The sequence below is a fragment of the Alosa pseudoharengus genome, unplaced genomic scaffold, assembly GCF_046254945.1.
Source record: "Alosa pseudoharengus isolate Yale_2024_CS ecotype anadromous, Long Island Sound unplaced genomic scaffold, YU_APseudo_1.1 YU_APseudo_1.1_scf_18, whole genome shotgun sequence".
In the NCBI taxonomy this organism is placed as follows: domain Eukaryota; kingdom Metazoa; phylum Chordata; class Actinopteri; order Clupeiformes; family Clupeidae; genus Alosa; species Alosa pseudoharengus.
Genome location: NW_027468650.1, coordinates 26,118,216 through 26,141,745, shown reverse-complemented (window position 1 = coordinate 26,141,745; position 23,530 = coordinate 26,118,216). Strand labels below are relative to the sequence as shown.

At 43.7% G+C, this 23,530-nt stretch overlaps 1 protein-coding gene across 1 annotated transcript in view; it reads left to right on the top strand.

The window, feature by feature from the left end:
- The first annotated feature begins 1,142 nt into the window (after positions 1-1,142).
- myo3a (myosin IIIA) overlaps positions 1,143-23,530 on the top strand; it is a 58,296-nt gene continuing 35,908 nt past the window's right edge. The window contains exons 1-6 of the mRNA XM_076291163.1: positions 1,143-1,319; positions 3,820-3,954; positions 13,426-13,530; positions 15,206-15,305; positions 20,999-21,075; positions 22,785-22,930. Coding sequence (XP_076147278.1) covers positions 1,152-1,319; positions 3,820-3,954; positions 13,426-13,530; positions 15,206-15,305; positions 20,999-21,075; positions 22,785-22,930 — 731 coding nt within the window. The 5' untranslated portion in view covers positions 1,143-1,151. The remainder of the gene's footprint in view (positions 1,320-3,819; positions 3,955-13,425; positions 13,531-15,205; positions 15,306-20,998; positions 21,076-22,784; positions 22,931-23,530) is intronic.

The following is a 23,530-nucleotide window of genomic DNA, read 5'->3' as shown; positions in this document are numbered from 1 at the left end:
AATAAGGACTTTCAGCCCCTTTGGCCTCACTCCCTCATCCCTCCCTCCCTCCCTCCCTCACTCAGTCATTTACTGACTTAACCCATTTCTACCTAATTGCTAAATTTGACGTTGTCTAAATGAGTTGTCTACTCAGCTATTGTATTCCCAGTCTTCTTTTGGACATATTGTACATTTATATGACTACCAGCTAATACTAAATGGCTAAGTACAGGATTAGCCAAAATCCAAACTCATATCCTTATCGGAACGTCACCTATTACTGACCGTCCCGTATTTCCGACCTCTTACGGGTATGTGTCACTTAATATTCATTTCTGTACAAACCAAGACGGCAGATTCCTAAAGAAACGCAAGCACCCAAACCATAATTGTATCTAAATTAGCTATGTACCAAAAATGTAATTTTACCGTGACTCAAAGAGCTGTAAACAGTGTTGTAAGGCTGCGTGTACAAATCCGCTTGGAGCTCCAGTGGAATTTTGATTTGCGACGAGAATTCTCGGCCTAACTGTTGATGTGCCATGAGAAAGGTCGGAAATAGGCGACCCACTAGGCCAGCACTAACCTCCGAGCGTGGTAAACAAAATCGGATATTTCATGCAGTAAAAGCCCTAGTAAGAACCAAACCAGATTTTGTTCAAATCTACACACCTATGGCTAGTGAAAAATGTAAGGTTCATTTATAAAATGTTATTTTGAAGTATTAAAAAACATCGATATACGGTACCTGTATATCTTAAATTGTGGACTGACTACTACAAAGTTGCACTTTATATTTTAATACATTTCCACCACAAGCATTATTGTGATCTTTCTCTAGGGTCATATATTGCACCTTTTGAAGCCTCTGTGATTTGCTGGTTGGTGAGCTGCCTGAGTTGATTATGTGAGCCCTAATCCTTGAGGGAATGCCACATATCTCTTAAGCAATGTGAATATACAAATACTCTATGCTAGTCGTGAGAAAAAATTCTGGAAGGTCACACAATGAATGCATGTGACCCCGTGCCGATTTGAAAGTGCTTTAGGAGTGATATGGAGGTAGATGCCAGGATGAATTTTTAGGTGTCAAGCTGTAATGTTTGCTGATGGTGTGTCGTGATTTTGAATGTGGTGTGTTTGTTGTTTCCAGGAGATCCCTCCATAAAATGTTTCCACAATCGGGGAAATCCATTGTCTTTGACAACTTTCCCGATCCCTCAGACACCTGGGAGATTATTGAAACCATCGGGAAAGGGACCTATGGCAAAGTTTATAAAGTGCTCAACAAGAAGAATGGAAGCAAGGCAGCTGTCAAAATACTGGATCCCATTCATGTAAGACATAGTTTAGCTCTATCTCTTACTCTTACTCTTACTCTTTCTCTTTCTCTCTCTCTCTCTCTCTCTCTCTCTCTCTCTCTCTCTCTTTCTCTTGTCTGTAGTGTGTGTGTGTGTGTGTGTGTGTGGCTTTGTTTATGTGTTTGTGTTTGTTGTCTGTTCCAAGAACAGATTAGAAAGAGTGACTTGCCATTTACTTTACTCTGGGTCACAGCATGTCTTTTATTGTTGTTACTCAAAAAGAGCCAGAAAGCAAGTCAGTGTTTTGTTTTGAATGGATCAGATGTAAGATGATCTGAGATGTTAAAGAGGTATTATACAATTATGGTCCAAAGTAGCCAACTTTCACTTTCCACCTAACTGACCACTGCAAATTTCAATATGACCGTCAACTTCGAATGTCACTCAGCAACCATAGGATGACAATAAAATACACCTCCTGCACCTCCTTCCATGACACTGATGGTGACACAGAGAATTCTTGGAGTCTGTAAAGATTTTCTTTGCATTTCTTGAATCTATTAAACTAAAAAATCCTCCAAATGTATTATGCCTAGTATGACTTATGCCTAATTCTGGTTGAAAGTTTGACTGTGAAACTGGACTTAAGATGACTTGTCAGAGTCATCATAAATTGTTGTACAACACAATAAGTTGTTCTTATGTTAGATCTGAATTCAGAAGTTTAGTTGGAGAGTGGTGATGGAGATTTATCAGTCCTGATGAATTGTTATTTGGTCTGAAAATGTCTGACAGCGTCTGAATTATGTGTCGTCTGTCTTGTTCAGTCTCGCTGCCTTGTTCCAATATTCTGATTTCTTTCACTCTCAGTGTCTTGCCCTCTTATTTCTTTGTACTTACTTTTTGTTCTGTATCTCTCTCTATCCCCTCACTCCGTCAACTTATGGTGCTTTTCTTTCTGTCTTTCTTTCTGGAGGACAGAAGAGATAATATAGGGTCCCATCCATATAAGACACTGCAGGCACAATTTAATCATGACAGGGAAGCGCTGGGGAGGTATTGCCATTTGTATTCATTAGGGTCTCTGTCAGAGGAGTCAACCAAAGTGCTCCGATCTGCTCCAAAAATAGGGGACATCTAATGTCTGTTATCAAACTTTGTCTTATCCTTTGAGATTAAGCATACTAATGCTGTATATGCAGCAAGAAAAATGGGGCATTTCATTTTATGTGATGTGTTTTTTTATTTGCTCCTAATTCCAGAAGTGGAAATAAAAACAAATCCTGTTTGTCAAAGCCATTGAAAATAGATGTGCAGACCTATTGAGAAGCACACTTGACTCTGTAGTCCATATTCAGCTGGTACATTTTCTAGTGCTCTAAATGAAAATTGTCTGTTAAAGGTCAAAACACACTTGAATGACAAACAGAACCATAACCAAACAGACCAGAGAGGACTGTTCCCAGTCTTTTTATTACGGGGCATGTGGAAAGCTTTGTTTTTAATGGATGGATTCAGAGTTAGGGCTTGTGCTAGCTGATAGCATGTAGCTTGTTTTATCATCTCAGAACACAACACATAAGAAGCAGGGGGGCATTTTCCATTGATTATGCTAATGTTATGGACCCACTCATTGAACAGCAAGGCTCAGTTACAAAAGATATCAATGCTCTGTTTGTGTATGTCACGGTTTATGTGATAAGAAACTGTACATGTGTACCAAGTTTCTCTTCTGTTTCAAGTTGATGCCTAAACGAACACTCATTGTCTAGTGTTTACATGAAATGTCCTACAGATTCTCATTAGGGATACAGTATGTATGTCTTAAGGCCTCCACACATAGGCAACGACAAGTGCACAGACACTTACTGTCCTTTGCCCACAGACACCAGCTGATACAACACCTGTATCTGAAGGAAGCAAATTGCCTGGCTTCGTGTTCAAGTAGCGTCAAATCAGTGGGTGCGTTTGACTTCTCCCAGCGTTGTGTGGATCTGGCTGAATGTAAGGCATATTTGTATTGTAAGATTCAGCCAGATCTGTGCAGCACTGCAAGATGGAACGCGCCCGCTGATTTGACGCTACCGGAACACAAAGCCATGCAATTTGCTTCCTTCAGATACAGGTCTTGTTATAACCTCTCTGTACACTTTCAGAGTTTACAATACTTTGGTTTGTCTGTTGGGACCTCCTTCACCACACTACCACAGAAGTGTAATTATATTTTGAGCATTTTCAGTGGTATAAATAGGTCAGTGCCCCCTTAGCTTTCACTATAAATTCATTCAGTGTTAAAGCAAAAAACGGTCTTACTCAAAACTCCACCAATTAACATAATTTTGCTCTCAATCAAAAGTCTGAACGTAAATGTTTTTACTCAGAGTTATGCTTTAAGTTGGGATCTATGTCATCTTCCCTCTCTTTTCTGATTTCCTTATTATCTCTGGATAAACTTTGCCTGCCATCAACATGTCTATAGAGTCTGTCTCAACTAAGGAGAAACCCTTTCCTCTGCCTGTTGGCTTGCTGTTTGCAGGATATTGATGAAGAGATTGAAGCTGAGTACAACATCCTCAAGGCTCTCTCTGATCATGCCAACGTTGTCAAGTTTTTTGGGATGTTCTACAAGAAGGATGTCAAAAACGGAGACCAGCTCTGGCTTGCTCTGGAGGTAAGCAAACATTTTTTTTTATTCTTTAACCATCTTGCTGGTTTCCTGGTTTTGACCTGTAACAATGTTAATTTAACACATCTGTCTAGTGATCTCGCAAAGCCAATCGCAATTGCAAAATCTGTCAGAAAAATCGCAATTAGATATTTTCCCCAAATCGTGCAACCAGGATGCAGGCTGCAGATGCTTTGATGCTGATAGAATGAAATGAGGCTATTGGATTGAGGCCACGCATCAGTCTGTGTGACTAGGAAATAAGGCCGTATCAGTCTTTTTGCTGGAGCACACATACTGAGCCTTTTACTCACTCCACACACCTGTAATCCCTCTTTTAGTCTATTCGACCAGCCTGTGTGTGCGTGTGTGTGTGTGTGTGTGTGTGTGTGTGTGTGTGTGTGTGTGTGTGTGTGTGTGTGTGTGTTTGTGTTTGTGTGTGTGTTTGTGTGTGTGTTTGTGTGTGTGTGTGTGTGTGTGTGTGTGTGTGTGTGTTACATAACTGTCTTAGCCACCTCGGTGGGTCCACACCCCCTGTGCTGAAGATGAGGTAGCAGGAGGGGGATTGAACTCAGTAACTCGCTGCCTGCTGGGTGAGGCAAAATGCGGATTTGTTTGTCCGGTCTATCTCCATATCCCCTTTTAGACTCCCACCTCTTAGGTCAGGTGTCAGAGTAGGGCCTGCCTGCCCTATGGGGCCTGAGTGGTTTGGGTCGATTAGCTGGTGTTTGCAGGGATAGAATAATGAATGTTGTGTGACATTAAAAACTTTTAGCTTAGTAGGGCTTTGGCTAAGCTGTAAGCTTTCACATTAGTATCCCTCGATAGTCTTTTCATGGTGCAGTAGGCAGTTGGCTGCACACAGTGTATAAGTCAACATTGTAGACCAAACAGACATAGTTTGTTAAATTTTATTTAAAAATATGAATGAACTTTTGTATGAGCTTGATTAGAATGAATAAACCTCAGATATGTTTGGCCTTGTGATATGGAGATATGACTAATGTGTAATCAACACTTGGTCTGCACTACAGTTAATACAGGTTAGTTCCAGGTTAGTAAATGGATAGCACCAGTTGCTTCAGTTGAGTCAATCCAGTTCAGTTGAGAAAATTCTATTTCCTCAAACAACCATTATTCCTCACATCAAATAGAACGAAAAGCAAAGCTTGTTATTTTTTTATTATCCTTTCTCACTCTCAACATTTCTTTTCCATCAACGAAAATCAAAAAGCATAGGACACACTTTGCATTTAAAGCGGTGGTATTTTTCCGTAAAGTTCAAGGGTAGCACTCTCAGTCTTCTTTCACACATGGTTAGACAGCAGCATTGCCCCAGAACCACAGCCTCGTTCCCTCACTCTCCCCTGGCGAGACCTCTGAAATGTCAGGTGCTTGACAGCAGCATGCTGGAGGTCAGTCTGTGTCAGATCAGTGTGTGGGTTGTGGAGAAGAGTGGTGGAAAAAGGTTTTCTTGGCTTGTTCTTTAACGGCGTCCTCTTAAATAAGTGAGGAATAGGCCGGGGCGAAAGATCTGATTAAGGTGTAAACAGAATGCCCGTCACTGTCACGGTACGGTCAGGAGGAGATGGAGGACAAGCCTGAGGGTTAGGTGTCACTTGTGGTCGTTGATTATTTTCCATGCATCTGTGTGTGTGTGTGTGTGTGTGTGTGTGTGTGTTTAGGTCTCTAAACACATGCAAGTCAGAGTGTGTGTACAGTGACATCATCCTCTATTGACATCAGTCAGGTCTTTATATAACAGGCCTACATTCATGCCCTAAGAGTGTCATCGCACCACAGGTGGTGGTGTTCTTACGTTTCTTTGTGGTCAGTGGCACTAAAGTTTGCGACACTGACCCGTGTGAGTGTATAACTGAGAAGGCTTCCTCCTCTGACTCTGAGTCAAACTCTGAGCTGACACTAGCATGTGTGAGTAGGATTATGGGAAGTAGAGTTCTTTTTGTGGTAATTTGTGGGACCAAGAAAAAGGTTCTGTCTGTTCCACACATGGTTGTTGGTCAGCTTCAGTATGCTATTATTAGCAGGTGTCCAGCAGCAGTCCAGGTGTCTCTTGGTCAGGAAGAGGTCCTGGGTCACAGTTTTGGGAGAACTGTTCTCACTGTTGGATGCACACACAATGTAGCATAATATTTTATTCATACCGGTACATACATTTATATGCCATAAATGAGTCAGAACATTTTCCGGATCCTCTCTCTGTGCTCTCAGGGCCCACACTAACCCCCTGTGTGAATGCACTCTCTCTAAGTGATTTTCCCCAAGTGGGAAGAGCTCGGCCAGCCGAGTCTTTATGTGCGGCACGCTCCCCTCACTGTTTCTTATTTGTGTTTGCAAAACTCCCCTACCCACACACACACACACACACACACACACACACACACACACACACACACGCTTATACATCCACCCCGCTCCCCATGCAAAAATCCCCACTCGGCAATCCAAATGCGGAGCTAATCCTTGAGCTGGAGGAGCAGCAGCCTCTGCCATACACACCACCACCACCACCACCACCCCTCCACCTCCACCTCCACCTCCCCAGCACCACTGCCACCTCCGGGCTTTTCAGGGAACAGTTTACGTACGTGGAGAGTGCCAAAGGGCTCAAGGGGGGGTGGGGGGTGGGGACAGAGGGAGAAAGGAAGATTGCCATGGTTACTGTTCATCATTTTCTGAACTGTAATTTGGAGTTACTTTCTTCTTTTTCTTCTTTGTGTTTTATATATTTGATTTTTAAAAAAAAAACAAAAAAGTTCAGAGGAAGGCCTCCTCGGAGGCGCTCGACCTCTGATTACCAAGAGGACTCGCGCAAATTGTGCCCACACGCCCACGCAAGCACACACACACACACACACACACACACACACACACACACACACACACACTCACACTCACACTCAAACATGTGCACGCGCGCACACACACACACACACACACACACACACACACACACACACACACACACACACACACACACACACACACCTCATCAGCCCAGGTCCAGGCTGTCCCCTATCCTCTCCTTTTGTGCTGCTGTTTATAATCAGCAGTCTGAAAGGAGGGAGGGAGGCAGGGAAGAGAGGCTTTCATCTGTCTCCTCGTCACCCTCTGTCCTTTTAGTGGCTCTCTTGTTTTCACGTCCATATCGCCCATCCTCAACAAGAACCCATGAAAGAGCCCAATTACAGTTCAGAAACGACAGTCCCTGTTTCAGCTTTAAGGGCCAACTGCACTTTGGTTCCCCACTTTAAGTGGGCTCACAGGAAGTGGGTTTCGGTTTAATTTGTGTGCATGTAACTAATGAGAATGCTAGTCTTGCTCCAACTCAAGCCTGTGTATTTATCTAACTTTTTTTATTGAACTATTGGTCTATTAAAGAAACTAATGGCTTTTTTGTCTGCATGCATGCCTCATTAGTTTTGGTCATTAATTTCGCTGCATATCAAAAATACTGTTTTTAAAGGCTATGTTTTCTTGCCTTCTTATGGGTGAAAATTGTTGTGTGTTTTGTTACAGCAAGCTTTTGCTAATTTTTATAATCTACTAAGAGGAGAATATGTAGGCTATGGGGACAAAAGTACACAGTTTTTGCTGTATGCTAATTAAATGTTTAGGTCAAGTTTTATAATCTTAATTATGCATTAAATGTTAGCATAATATTGCCTTAAAAAGTGCTGAGAGACTGAATGTAATGTACCGGTATATTCTGTATGTTCTATGTGTGTGTAAAGTCAGATCAGAGATCTTTATTATATTGAAGATGTGTTGTTTTCAAACCACGTGTCCTCTTTGGTTAAGTTCATTCACTCACTAGTACTGTGTGGCCACTGGCCATGTATTATTGAGCTGGTTGTATGAAATATCACCTCTTGATTGTGGTATGACCTGACACCTTTATTCAGCGGAGGCTGCTTTTGTTTTTAGTGTTTGAGTAATGAACCGCTGAAATCACTCCCCTCAATCTATTCCATCAGGTCACAGTTTTGCTTTGTCGACTCCAACAATGGACTCGCAGATTAATTGGGATTCCGTGCCACTTTGTGGAAATCAATTCCCTGTTAACTGACCGGTCTGTGTCTCACGCCACAGGGGATGAAAACAGCATCACATAGAGGAACTTTTGACATTCTATTTTGTTTTATTACAGAGTACAAGAGAGTATGAATAATGTTCTGGATGGCACAGAACATGATAATCTGAATCTATAGTTGAGCTCAGCTATTCTTAAGTAATAACGCAACTCATTTGTTAATTATCTAGAAGTACAGTATATGAAGTAATAAGAGGTTGTACTAGGCAATGAGCTGACTAAAATATTCTTCATTTTGGGTTTCATTAAGCCTGACATCTAGATCTATAGTGATATCACATTACAGATACAGCTATTATTAGACTTTGAGCATTTTCTGATTTGTCTCTTGTAGCTCATGTTTGTTGGCATGTGTTCCCTGCACTCGCATGTCTTTTGTGCACTTCTTAGTCCGGGTCATCTCAGTCGTGCTATCATTAATTGACAATGAGGTCTAAAATGCCATTGTTTGTCAAGGCTTTTCATGTCTTAAGAAATCAGACACCTCTCACAACACCGGGGTGTAAATGATAAGGTCATTCAGACAAAGGGAGCTGCTCTCTCTAAGAAGCCTGTGTAACACACAACCAGACAGGCACAGACACTCTCTCTCTCTCTCACACACACACACACACACAAACACACACACACACACACACACACACACACACACACACACACACACACACACACACACACACACACACACACACACAAACATCATCAGATGTTGGTACACGTGTTGTCACTCAAAGACAGCAGCACACACACACACACACACACACACACACAACTTGCAAAAGGCCACACAAACACAAACACAGAATAAGATGAATAAGATTTGGGCAGAGAGCACAGTATCAACTACAAAAGCCAACTAATATCCATTCTCCTCCAAAGACCGCCCCATGTTAACTTGTTAAAAGTACTGGACGGATGGAGAATGCATCCATTTTGTTTTTGGTGTGACACGGTGACAGCATGCACTGTACTGCACCTGTCAAATAAACTATGCAAATGTATGTGTGTCGAAAAAAGACCACAGGTGTCAGAGACCAAGCCAGAGAAGGTTAGTAGAGCATCTTTGACTAAGATCCCTTCATCTTTGAGGCTCTGTGATCTGATGCTCTTTGATCTTCAGGACTCAGGACTTCTGGGCAGAGGAACACCATGTTCACAGCCAATTAGAATCATCAGTGCAAAAGAGCATTCAGTTTCTCCGGAAGTGGACACCCTCTCGGAGGTAATTTGGGTGCTGACCTTGATGTCGGTGTCAATGAACGATCTTATTGGCGTTTGGTTGCCTCCTTTTGAAAGTGGTTCACAAAGGTGGTTCACAAAAGCCTTATTGAAGGCTTGTCGTCGCAGATGGATCCCAGCAGCAGTCCTGTGAGTCGTGACTGCGGACGACTGAGTGATTCTCCTGCTAGCAAATGCAGCTTTGAGAACCCGTGAGGCAAAAGCTGCTGAGGAGGGGAGGGGAGGGGGGTGGGTGGGTGAAAGAGGGAGAAAGTGAAGGAGGGGGATGAAGAGAAAGAAACTAAGATAAAGGAAGAGAAGATTGAGAGAGAGACTGAAAAAGAAAAAGATAATTGAGAGAGAGAGAGTAACATACATAGACTGATAGATTATGACGGGGGAGAGAGGAGGATAGAGAGGGAGAAAATAGCACCAGCGTGAAGCATTAGTCTTGAGTCTCCTCTGACTGTACTGTATGGATGGAATTATGTTGATGCCATGTCGTGGGCTGACATTAACGGCATGCCACGTCTCCGGGAGCTAATCGGGGCTGATGAGCGTGAATGTCTGGAAATAAGCCCATCGCAGCAAGCGCGCGAGAGAGGACTGCCATTTTTGTGTGCGCACAGCACACGTGCTTGCTAGGCGCACAGGAACATACACATGCTTCGCCTGCATGTGAGCAGGAACAGTATAAGGCCAATGAACAAATTTGCATCCGTTAGTCACGAAATAATAATGGCCATGCTCTCCTGCTGTTTCTCAGTCTCGGCCCTGTACACACACACACACACACACACACACACACACACAAACAAAACAAACAGACATACACACATTCTCAAACTCCTATTTCCTGCCTCATGATACTTCAGCTGGAATTGAGCTAGAAAAGCAGAAACAAACATGGGCCGCCTCCAGTGATGTCAGAATCCTCACTGAAATTGCCACCAAATCTCTTGCTGGCACCGACTGAAGCACTGCGCCAAAGCATCGAGAGAGTGAGCAGAGACAGCTGGGACTCAAGCCTGGCACTCTCGCATCAGTGACGAGCACGCTGCAGCGATGGACCTGGTGCCAAGGTTCACGCGACACACACACACACACACACACACACTCACTCACACACACACACACTCACACTCCACACACACACACTCCACACACACACACACACTCCACACCAGTGCACCGGTCAGGCTCACTTCCCCCTGCTGCCCTACAGTAAAGATCAGTGTGAGAGAAGTTCAGCGTGAGTTCAGCTTACTGTAACAGTGCCACTTCTGTAGAGCTGAGAGAGTTATACAACACTCCTATTTTAATTCACATTTATTTATTTTCATACAGCAGTGTCAGTGTTCAGGGATGATTATGGAGATGGTTGAGGGCGACACAAGCGTGTGTGCTTTGCCATGGCTGCATCACATTTGCAGGCTTTGACCCACGTGTCCAGCAGCACTTTTGCTAACTCCCCTGGCTTTTATTAATGGTGATGTCTGAGGCTTTCCCTCCTATGTGTTTAAGAGCCTTGGGTCTGACTTTGACTGATGCTGAGGCACCGAGTCACTCTCTTTTTGAAACTGAGCTCTCTCTCTCTTTCCCTTTCTTCCTTTCTCTCTCTCTCTCTATTGCTCTCTGTCTGTCTCCTTCTCTCTCTCCCTCACTCGTTTTCTCCTCCTGTCAGCACGGTAACTTAATGATGACAGGTGATCTGGAGAGTGATGTGAGCAGTGATGGCAAATGAATGCATGGGCTGTGGGCCTGGACTAGATGGGCACATTTGCAGCTCTCTGCGCTCTCTGGGCGTTTTGTATGTTTATGTCTCTCTGTCTCTCTGTGTGTACATACGAGTTTGTTTGTTTCTCTGTTCCGGTTTTAGTTTGTTTGTCTGCAGTAGGCTTCCCTTCAGTTGGCAGCAAGTACTGACACATTTAGTATTACACACTGATGAAGCTTGTCACACTTTGATCCTCTGCCCCCAGATGTGCTTATGCTTTCCGTCTAATCTTCACCAACCTCCTGTTTGCTCACTCCTCACTTTGTGCATGTCGTTATATAAGAATAATTAAATGACGATGAGGCGAACTATCTTTCATTGGCATATTAATACTAGATCCCGAGAAAAGAGCACTGAAATTAGAAAACCAAATTACCCAAACACTTTGCAAACTCAGACTCCCCTTCAGGAGAGTCGAGAAAATGTCCCAGTCATGTGCTAGCTCTCTGAAAGGGTGCCGTGTCAGCTGTTAGTGGAACAGGCAATTTGCTGCTCCCCGTGGTTAGCTCAATTAACGTCTGTAAACGGCCCAGACAGGGGGAGTGCGAGGGGAGGCAGAAACAACTTTTACAGTGGCACACGACCCTCTAGGCAGAATGCTAATCAACTCCCAGACATAGGCCTGGTGTCTTTGGGAATACTTGACAAGGAAGCCCACCCCTACCCATCACCCTTCTACACACGTTTGTTCCCTCAGCGCTAATTCGGGAGCAAATGCCATGCTACCTTAATTGCCCAAATCACCTTGTACTACACCATGCTAGGCTTAATGAGCATCTCTCATGGTTGGTGTGACGGATGGCTGATGAGATATTTTTTTTTGTATGTGTTTGTTTAGTGTTTGGTTTACTTTTTGTGTTTTTTGACAAAATGCATTGTGCAATTTGTTTGGAAAGAAATCTCGACAGGAGACCTATTGAATTCTCAAAGTGCTACATCTGCCAGTCTCAATTATATGTCTTCTCTCTCAGATATCTTCTCCACAGTTCTCCACCCCAGGGTTGTGCACAACTAGGCAAATGGAAAGGTTCCCCCTAAAGCATGCAAGAGTCAGTAATGTTCACAATTACTCAGTTGTATTTTCCCCTCTTAATTTTTGATACTAAATAAAACAAAATGAGGCAGATATGTAGGCATGTGTCAAGTGCAGAAAAAGCAAACAATTTATTCACAAAATGTAAATGTGTTCCTTTTCCGCATAGCTATGTGTTTTTATAAAAGACAAATTCTATTTTATTGCTCTCTGCCAGTGAAAGGAATGAGAAGGGAAACATGTGTTTACACTAAAAGTGCCACTTTCTTTTAACTGTCAGATCTTACCTTTGGTCTTTCTGCTGCTCATTCCCCAGTTTCGTCTGCAGTTCAGTTCATCTTCTTTGTGGGGTCAGATTCAGACAGACACAAAATAGGGGGGTGTAGTTGTTTCCAAGGCAACAAGCAAGACAATTTAGTGTAATTTGGAGAGGGCTTTGCAGAGGACAAAAGAGCCACGCTTCACCTCAGAAAAATGCTCTCCACCCTGCAGCCATGATGAGAGGGACAAAACACTGCAGAAGAAGCACACCAATCACCACATACACAGACATACATTGCCTTCATCATACATTCCTTACGCCATCTGTGTGTTTGTGTGTGAGTGTGTGTGAGTGTGTGTGTGTGTGTGTGTGTGTGTGTGTGTGTGTGTGTGTGTGTGTTGTTGATGATGATGATGATGATGATGATGATGTTTGTGATGGTGGTAGTGGATTTTAAACACACACCAGAACTCTTTTCTTATAATAGGGTGGTCTACAGTACAAATAAGGAAATTAAGTGTAGATAGAAGAACATATCCATCCATCTTGTCAGCTAATCCCGAGATTTACGAAAATAGCACCAAGGGAGATTTTTTTTTTATTGGGGGGTTAGAGACTTGCACATCGTTAATTATGTCAGAGTTTAAGTCACATCAAAGCTGAGCAAATCCGTCTTATGAGAATGAAAAATTTTCCCGGGGGGATTTTTTTTTTTTTAACCCCACCGTGGATGACTGTGAAAAGATAAGATTTTCCACATCCAGGGATTGAATCAAATGTGGGGACATCCATCGCTGCATCTCCGCGGCTTTGAAGAAACCCTTTGAGTCATCACTTTGAAACAAAAGCCGTTTCCCCTGACTCAACAATAGGGGAGCTTCAGTCAAGATCTGCAGAGAGAAAAAAATGGCTGCCTACTATCAGTGCCTTTTGTCTCAGATTGTCTGTGTGAATTTGCCAGATGTAGCTTGGCAAGAGGAGGACCCCCCCCCGCCCTCCACTCCCACCCCCTCCCCCAACGCCACCCCCACGCTCCTGTTCCTATTCATCCTGTCTCTTTTGTCTCCCTCTAGCTCTGCAATGGCGGCTCCGTGACCGATTTGGCCAAGGGCCTGCTCAAGCGGGGTGACCGGATGGAGGAGCCCATAATTGCCTACATCATACACGAGGCCCTAATGGTAAGCTGTTATGGGTTTACCTCCCTCCTAAAGAGCCGGTGTATTATTGAGCGAGTCGAAGCTTTTAATGACCCATTTAAACAGACTCTTTTCACTCTTGTTATATACACACACACACACACACACACACACACACACACACACACACACACACACTCTCTCACACACAGTCACAGTCACACACACACACACACACACACACACACACACACACACACACACACACACACACACACACACACACACACACACACACAAACTGGGTGTATGTGGTATGGGCGTAATTGGTATGGGTGACAACTATAAGGAGTGTCTTCTTCTCCACACCGCCCAAAGTACTTTCACTGAGACTTATCTTCACAAGTAGGGCTGGGACAACGCGGCACGCGTTATGCTTGACGAATCGACGCGCATATTTTGTGTCGACGTATTTTTTGCGTCGACGTCATCGATTACGTCGACGCAAAATATGCGCGTCGATTCGTCAAGCATAACGCCTTCAGTGTTTCCCATACGTTGACTAATCTGTGGCTGGGCGCAACAAAATCAAAACCGGCCACCACACATTGATGTTCTATGTTGTACTATTTAAATTAAAGATATGATAAAATAATTTCATTGAGCTGCACTTTTTATGCACACAGCCTTTCCTTGCCCCGCCCGCTCTCTCTCGTAACGAGCCCGCTGCCCCTCCTCTGCATGTGCATTTAACAAAATATTCACGATTGTTGAAGGATTGTTGTTGCCACATAGAAGCACTGCATAGAATACAGTGGGCTAAATTGCTATTAAATCTGCTCAAAACTGCTGCATTAAAGTTAACTCTGCTAAGGTCTTATCACAAAATAGTACATTGAGGAGACTAAACTAAGTTAAGTTATGCAATCAAGCAGTATCTCAAAGCTAACGTTGGAATACTGTTTGGATGTCGAGTTTAGCATGCTTACTTACAGCTGCTTGTCAATTTTGTTACTCATGCAGGGCTCACTTTATTGACTCTGACACTGAATGTTTGCAAAATCCCGATGTAAATGGAAAAGTGTTTACCAAGACTCAAAAGTGCTTGTCCCAAGGAGAAGTACGAACCGTTATTTGAACTAACTACGTTATGAATTGCATCCACACATCAGCAGCCTTTTAACTGTGTTTACAATTGCAAGGGTTCCCTCACGAACGTCTTAAAGTGAGGCACTCAATTAGACCTATACACTACTGAACTTTATTGAATGCTACCTCTGACTAAGAATGCATTACTTTGCACTTGTATAGTCTTTTATTTTGGAATTTTAAGAGCAATAAACATATATTGCAATGTTATTCATATATTGCAATGTTATTAATGCAAAGGAATTCATGTTTTTTCATTCAGATATGTAAATCAACATGTATAAGTTGCTATTAGTCAATTAATGGGGAGATAATCGAATCGAATCGAAATCGAATCGGACTGAAAAAATGAATCGTTAGATTAATCGATGCATCGGGGGAAAAAATCGCTAGATTAATCGTTTTAAAAATAATTGTTTATCCCAGCAAGTCATTGGGCCTCTGAGGAACTGTCTAAAGTGTGTGTGTGTGTTTGTTTGTGTGTGTGTGTGTGTGTGTGTGTGTGTGTGTGTGTGTGTGTGTGTGTGTGTGTGTGTGTGTGTGCGTGCGCACTGTCACACCTCTACAGGGCCTGCACCACTTACACGTCAATAAGACCATCCACCGTGACGTCAAGGGCAACAACATCCTCCTGACCACACAGGGAGGCGTCAAGCTGGTAGATTTCGGTGAGTTATGCTAAGTACTTTGTGTTTATCTCTTTCCTGTGTGTGTGTGTCTGTGTGTGTGTGTGTGTGTGTGTGTGTGTGTGTGTGTGTGTGTGTGTGTGCGTTTGTTCCTGTGTGCATGTCTTTGTGGACATCACACAACAGCAAGAAATTAATAGTCAAATTGAAAGGAGTCACAGATTTTTCTGCCACATAACGAAGAGGGCAGAACTGCATTTCCCAACACGGCCCAAGCCATTACTGAGCAAATGTTGCCAATGCTAATCACCCACTACTCTATCAAGGCCAGGATGCATTAACCAAAGTGTGGAGATGTGACAGCCCTTAATACATTTCCATTAAAAGCTCTCGCTTCTGTCCCTGTATGTGGCTGGTGCTGAGAGGGGCGAGAGCACCCCCCCCCCCCTCTTGTTTCCTAACCAAATGAAGCTCCCTAAGTACCCGAATGTAAGAACACGAGTCCTATTAAGTGGAGTGATGCAGCCTCCACTCTCACAGTGACTCACTGAGTTCTCCTTCAGTGGGCTGAGGAGACGAGAACCTCTTTTCATCAGAGCTGAGAAGAAATCGTTTTTTATTATTATTATTATTATTTATTATATAGAAATTTCTTTTGAAAGTGTATTTTATGATCTTCTCCAGGAGGACCTCTTCTGCTCTTCTGTAGAATTTGCACTGCACTCCAAATTAAGTTTAGATATGTCCAGTAAATTGGTTGCAATGATGTTTCCTTTTTTTTCTCTCCCCGCTACATTTCTTATTCCTTTACCTGCTCAGTGTGTGAGCTCCATTTTCAATGAGAGTGTCAAGATTTTTTTGGCAGCTTTGCCAAATTTACTGCAGCCAAATCCAGCAGCATCTTCTGGCCCTCGGCTGAGTCACTGGATTAGTTGAGATGAGTTCTGTTGTGTTCTATTTGGACACTCCCTCCTCCTGCCCCACCCCTCCAGCTCCCTTCAAAGGGAACTCCGGACCCCTGAGCAGAGAGACTGCTGGCTGGGTAGCGCTTTATTAGCCCAGAGAGGATCCCAGTGAGATAGCCGGAGTGCCGCTAACTGTTCGTCAGCAGAATTCTGGGAGGGGAGGTGTACATACGGACCAAGTGAACGAGAGGAGGATGAGGAGAAGAGTGTGTGTGTGAGAGAGAGAGAATGAGAATGAGAGCGAGAGAGCAAATGGAGGGCAGAAAGAAATGATGACTCATGCATCAAAGTTAAAGTGTCTCTGGCAAAGTCAAAGACAACAGAAAACAGAGGCGCTGCACTTAGCAAACTAGTAGATTACTGCCAGTAAACACACAGATAACACCCCTAAGAGGAACACGGCCCTTTCTACACAGCAGATGTGTCCACACTTACACTGCTTCCAACTGCCCTGAAATGAATAGGCCCTGAATGATGTCAGTTTTACACCTACCAGGTGCAGCTTTTGAAAATCCATGGCCTCAACAGGTCTTTGTGTTGGAGTATTTTTTTTCCTTCTGAATTACAGCATTTTCATTTTCATATACCTAACCATAAATATCAAGGATCATTGGATTTTCATCAAGGGCATTTTGCTGAGAGTGAAATAAGACTGTCTAATTCCTGTAGTCTGGACATCTCTTGAGTCTTGAACATGGCATTCTGCACATTTTCTCACTACGTGTGATGTATGGAAATCTGCATAAATCCACCATGTAACGTTTTTACATAACCGCTATCTGCTAGCTGAGAGTATCTTTCCCACAGCGGGTAGAAGCCAGTAAGTTAATATGGCATTAGCAGGTGTCCCACTTTAAGGTTTCTTAAAACTTCCAGAAGACTTTTTCAGTGGAACAAGCAGAGGTTGGTAGATTCAGTCTCTTCAGAGCTTTGCTAAACCCTCTGATCCCAGGGGACTGTTAAACTCTAAGCTATCAGCATTTGAATACGGTGTGCAATTGTGTTAGTATCACATAGGGCCTGATACACTGCAGTGTTGAAGTAGGCTTCTGTACTGTGACAGGGCCAGTGGAAATGATATGTAGCTACAGACTCCAGCAAACATACAAACATTTACATGCAGTTGGAAGTGTATTTTAATCAGTTGATATTAAGCACTGTTTAAAAGTTGAGCAGTATTTAAAAAAAAAAACATTTACAAAATTCATAGGTGCTGAAGTTGAAACATTTAACAAATAAGCTATTAAGAGACCTTACAAGCTTGTGTCCTGTATGTTGCAGGGAAACCTGACTACTAGTACTAATTAGTGCTTGCTAACATAAAGACTCCAGGAAAGGACCTCTAGCATCACCTCTAGCACCTGCACTTACAAGCTCCATCATATAGTTATTCAATTTCCCCATGCCATGTGAGTGATTGTCCAGTTACTGATCACTGATAACATAACAGCTGTTTTTCACCCACTGTGATATTATCAGTGCCTGAGATGTAAACCTGAACTGTAGCTTATTAAATGTCTGTGATAATGTGGGTGAAAAGTGGTGATCCCAAGGATGTGAATTTATAGCTTAGATGCGAGAAGAGATGAGAATGATGAGGGATAAAGATGGGAAACGTTTTCACTCCAGTGACCTTGTATTTTCAGCTGTGTGTTTGTTACAATTTGGGGGCTCCAATTTACTTTCAAAGCAAAGTTTACTCCAGAGAAAGTAGGGGACTTTGCCAAAACAAAGTCAAAGCTGAAGTGAAAGAGGGGCCATATTTATTATCACAGACAGGCTAAGTCCTTGTTCAACAGGGGCAAATACAAGTAAATAATGATGGCCCCACTCAGTCACTGGGGTGGTCTAAGACCATTGCTTTTGTGTTAGGCAGTGCTGTAGGTTGTGTGACTGCTTGTGTGCATATGGATAAGTGTTGTAAATATATTCCAGATCTGCATGTATAGTTCCTTACATCTATGGTTATATAGGCTTATGGGGAAATAAATGGGGGATTTGGAATTTGCCACATCATAAATGCCCCGTGTGTGTGTGTGTTTGTGCGTGAGTGCATGTATGCTTGCGTGTGTGCGTGTGTGCGTGAGTTGATGCTTTATCCGCATGTAGGAGCTTACACTACACACGCTACAGTGAGCCAGCCCCTGCAGTGACTCATCGCTCTCAGAATATGGAGAATTTGTCTGAAAAGTGAGAGAGAAAGAAAGAGATAGAGAGAGAATAAATGAGGAACAAGGGAGAGTGAAGAGACTGAAGATGGGGGCTGCTCTTGCCATCTCTTCATGAATATTGTAATTGGCAGCGTTATCTTTCACTGGTGATTATTAAGTGCAGGCCCCTGGGGCCCTGAGCCAAACTAATGTAGCGGAAAGGAGGAATGGCCGCAGGAGGCTTTTTTGTTTGTGTGTGTCTGTGTGGGAGGGGGTTGTGTGTGAGGCCGTGTGTGTATGTGTGTGTGTGTGTGTGTGTGGGGGGGGGGGGGGGGGGGGGGGGCTATAAATAAATGCTATAGATGACTGTATCATATGATGTGTCTGTATGTATGTATTCATGTATGTGTGTATGTGTCATATATGTGTTTTGTTTTTTAGACCAGGCCCACAGCAGATAGCTCCCAGACAGTATTATACGGTTGTCAGGGGTTGGCCTGTCTTTTTATGCATCGCCCGGGTGTGTGTGTGTGCATTTCAGAACATCTGTGTTTGCGTGAGACTGCTTGGAGCTGTGTCAGCTCTAGTACCTTTGCAGACAACATGCTGGCTATAACAACAACAACAAAATCCCATTTCACTGCCTCTACCTTCCAGAATCTTCCATCTGTGGATGATTCATAAATCCTCTCACGGATGGGGGAAGGGTGTGTGTGTTGAGGGGGCTTTAAGAGAAATCTGCCTTCTCTACCCTCTTAAGTGTCTACCCTCTTAAGCAATTAAATGTGTCCACTCTTCCTCCATCCTGTCAACACAATTCAGTGAGAGCACTCATTGCTTGATAGGTTCATTAAATGCATTTAAAAAGAGCACGGAGATGGAAATGAGTCATATTTGTTGTTCCAGTTTCTTATTTCGATAGCATTGTTGCTATATCCACAGGAGAGCTTTCTAGCATTATAATAGGAACAAGTATGATGTTCACTGTTCACTGCCAGACATAGCTACTCTAAGCCATATGGTTAATTTGAGTAAGTTAAGGCCATCAGAGCATTGTTTAGTGGCTGTATTTAGCTGTCTGCTGCCGTCCTGCCAGTGTAGGTTTTGTTTGGGTCCTGCTCAGTCCTCCTCAGCATGGACAGGGCTGATTGCTCCTTCTTAATCCAATCTGATTGGTCCATTGTGGTTAATCAGTGTGATCTGTCGGGAGGCGATGCAGTCAAAGCCATGTGCAGCCATGACTACTGCTGGCTTAGACAGACACAAGACAAATGTGTGGCGTGCACACACAGACATTGATGCACAGGAGCTGAGTGCTTGGGAAGACCCCAGTGAGTGAGACGGGGGCCCTCGGGGGCCTGTGCGGAGCCTGCTGTTTCCCCAGCCCCCTGTTTACACACAACAGTCTCTAGCGCCTTCTGCTACATGAATCATCTGACATATTGCGCAACAGCCACGGTGCCAGCACAAGATGCTTACAAGATGCTCACATACACACGCTCGGAGCTCCGCCGCAAAGCCGTCACGAGAAAGAGGCCTTGTCTGTAGAGTGCCTCTCTGCTTTTTAGGCCCCCTGACCTCACATTGCTTGTTGACTGGGGGGCTGATGAGGACTAGGCAAGCACACAACATAGACATGGATCTTTGAATACTATCACTGACTCAAACTGACTCAAACATCCTAGTACAGTACTCAAACATAGAGTGTATTCTGTTCATAAATTGAATTCTGTTTCACCCATAGCCACACTGCTGACAGTGGAACATGGCACCACTCATCCCTGATTACTCTGGCAGTTGAGTCAAAGCAAACAAATTAAGAAGTGCTGCTGTCGTGTCCTCATTCAAACCAGAGTTCCCATAATGCCTCATTCTGCAGCTGGCCTCAGGCTATACACAGCCATTTGTAATTCAAACACACTTGTGCCATTTGCCTGCGATCTATCACAACTCTCACAGTCATTATGCTGCTGCACATATGGGCAGGTCTGACTTTGTGTTTATGCGCACAGTGGTGACATTAACCACCAACAGCCTGTAGGCAAAATCAAAGAATTTCTTTCTGAGATATCTTTAAATGTCCACCATTTTGTATACACAGCTGCTTTATGTGCTACATTAAAGGTTGTATCAGCGATTTCAGACCCAAAAAAGGCCCAAACATAAATGATCACCTTCATCTAATCTTTCCTAACAATCCGCTAGCTGTCTGCCCCATAAGCAGGCAAAAAAACGTGTCTCTGTGGGCAGCCTAGGCTCCGAGATCTGTACACAAAAACAATTGCTACCAACCAAGGTTGGCAACCCATTCAAAGGCAAAATAAAGTGTTTCAACCAATAACCGACGAGATGCGTGTTTAGGAGAGTTGTAATTGCACGGGAGGGAGCGGGAGGTAGTAGCGAGCTAGCTCTCTGTTTTGTTTGAACATCAACAGAAGTGACGTATCCCTGCTATCACTGACACAACCTTTAAGGCCCCTTAGAAGCTGTTTATAATATGCACATACAGTTTTTTTTTTTTTTTGGGGGGGGTCCACCTCAAACTACATCCACAACAGAGGTTTGAATTGTCTTTGTGTTGCTTCACTGATTTATGCCTTTTGCACCTCTTTTTGGACAGGTGTGTCTGCGCAGCTGACTAATACTCGTCTGCGGAGGAACACGTCAGTGGGGACTCCATTCTGGATGGCACCTGAGGTAAGGTTCTCTCTCTTTCACGCTGTTTGGCTGGGCTGTGCTCACTGATCTAGGATCAGACGTAAGATGCTTATGGTCTCCAATGGAGGATGGGTGCGACTTGCAAGCACTGCCCTAGAGGTTACAATTGGGACACAGTTGATGACTCGCAAACCCCTCTAATGTTTGCAATCCTTTATTTTCCAAATCATTCGTGGAACTCTGTGTGCCACATTCAAGTGCAACGGTGTCGGCACTCCTTTGCTTTAGTTTGACTGTCAAAATCATGACATAGTCCCCTCATTTGAATTGGCTGATCTAGGGCCAGTTGTTGTGCCGCAGACCTGACTTTGACCAGACTTTGCATGCCATCAGCATGTCATTTGGGCAGCCATTGTGTTTTAGCACTTTCACCACAGCACAAAATCTAACACTGATTTCCATAAAGGCGTTCCAATCACAGCAAATTACCCGCTTTGCCAGTTCCTTTGGCTCAGCCTGTCCACACGGGCACCCTTAGGGCCACTTCAGACCTGTGGAAGATCACATGGAACAGGCCGGATTAGCACAGATAGACAATGGATCAGACAGTAGAAGCACAACACTTTGACAGTAGCCCGTCACCTCAGCTAAGGCCAGATTGCCTTTAGCCCTGCGTCTGCTATTTCTGCGAGTAAGACCACACAGGCTCTTGTGCTTTTTAGAGTATTGAGATTTGAGGTCTTCTAAATGACACTCTTCAATGGACATCGGTAAGACTTCAATATGTGCCTGCAGTCTCTAAGTGTAAGATTCACATATTCTCTTTTCTGACTATCTGGTAGTCCCTCAGAGGTCAGGTGTTAAATTGGATTGAGTCATAACGTAACCTCCAGTAAAAGCTGCATTGATTGTAAGCAGGATGTTGATTGCTTGCAAAGGTATGCTCCTGTGCACGAATGTTTGCAAAATTAGACAGGGGATCTTTTTGTTTATATTCATTTTACATTTGTTATATTTTTGTTTATACTTTGCATGGTGTGAAGTGCAGTATGCTGGATTTGTCTTAAGGATAACTCCTAAAACAGTGACTTTGTATTCAACCAAAGGAGAATAGTTGCCACCCTTGGCACCTTCTTACTCAATGATCTACAGTTTATTGTTCTCCATCATTACTGTTCTTCAGAAAATATTGGCATTGTCAAGAAATGATATACAGTATGTGTTGAGTTAGGGCTGCATAGAGATGTTCCAGCACTGAAATGGTTTGTGAAATGCACAGGGAGTGCTCCTTAGTAAGAGGCTGCTCCAGATGGGCCATGCTCACAACCTTGTTTACTATTGTCAGATATGGTTCCGTTGAGCTCCTGTCCAGGTAGGGGGCCTCGACTTGGCCCAATGTGTCCTGTAGGAATTAAGAGATTAACTAGAGATGGAGGTGTGTGTGTGTGTGTGTGTGTGTGTGTGTGTGTGTGTGTGTGTGTGTGTGTGTGTGTGTGTGTGTGTGTGTGTGTGTGTGTGTGTGTGTGTGTGTGTGTGTGTGTGTGTGTGTGTGTGCACGCGCGTGTGTGCTTGCTTGCTCGTGTGTGCATGGGTATGTGTTGGTGCATGGGGTTGTGTGTGTTTTATAACACCACAGACCATGTGGTGATTTGCAGTGTGTGCAGGGATGCGTCTCACTGACAGTGTGCAAAGTGTGATCTTGTTTGTGTGTGTGTGTGATCTTGTTTGTGTGTGTGTGTGTCTTGCAGGTCATAGCGTGTGAGCAGCAGCTGGACTCCACATACGATGCCCGCTGTGATGTCTGGTCTCTCGGCATCACCGTCATCGAGCTGGGGGATGGTGACCCACCCCTCGCCGACCTCCATCCAATGAGAGCACTTTTCAAAATCCCTCGGTAATCAGACACACACACACACACACACACACACACACACACACACACACACACACAAATATTGATCAATCAATTTATTGTTTAGTGTCTTGCCAAATATTGCTGCATAATAACTTTCAAAGGAACACAGGCCATTTCATATCTCATTGTGTTACGGCTCATTGCGGCAGATGTCTGAGTGTACTGTTGGGGGAGATGTTTGTGTTGTTAGTTAGCTGGGCCCCTTGCCATTAGCAGTCGTGCTCAAAGTGAGACAAATGCACATCAGCTCTGCTCCGCGTCTATACCCACACCGACAAAGCTACACAATGAAAGTGAAGAGAGAAGGAAAGAGTGAGAGAGTGAAGTGACAGAAAGAGAGAGAGAGAGGAGGGTGCTTTTTTAAGTGAGAGAAAAGAGGAAGAAGGCAGGTGGAGGAGGAGTGTAAGAGAGAGAGAGAGTGCTATAGTGTCCTTTGTTTTTGCTCCTGTCCATCCTCCCACCTGTCTGTGAAGGTGAGTCTTGATTGTTTGCTGTCCTCTAAAGGGTCTGCCTCGTCTGCTTATCAGCGCCCAACATCCTGATGGTGCGGCACTTTTATGGACAACCGAGCCCAAGCAT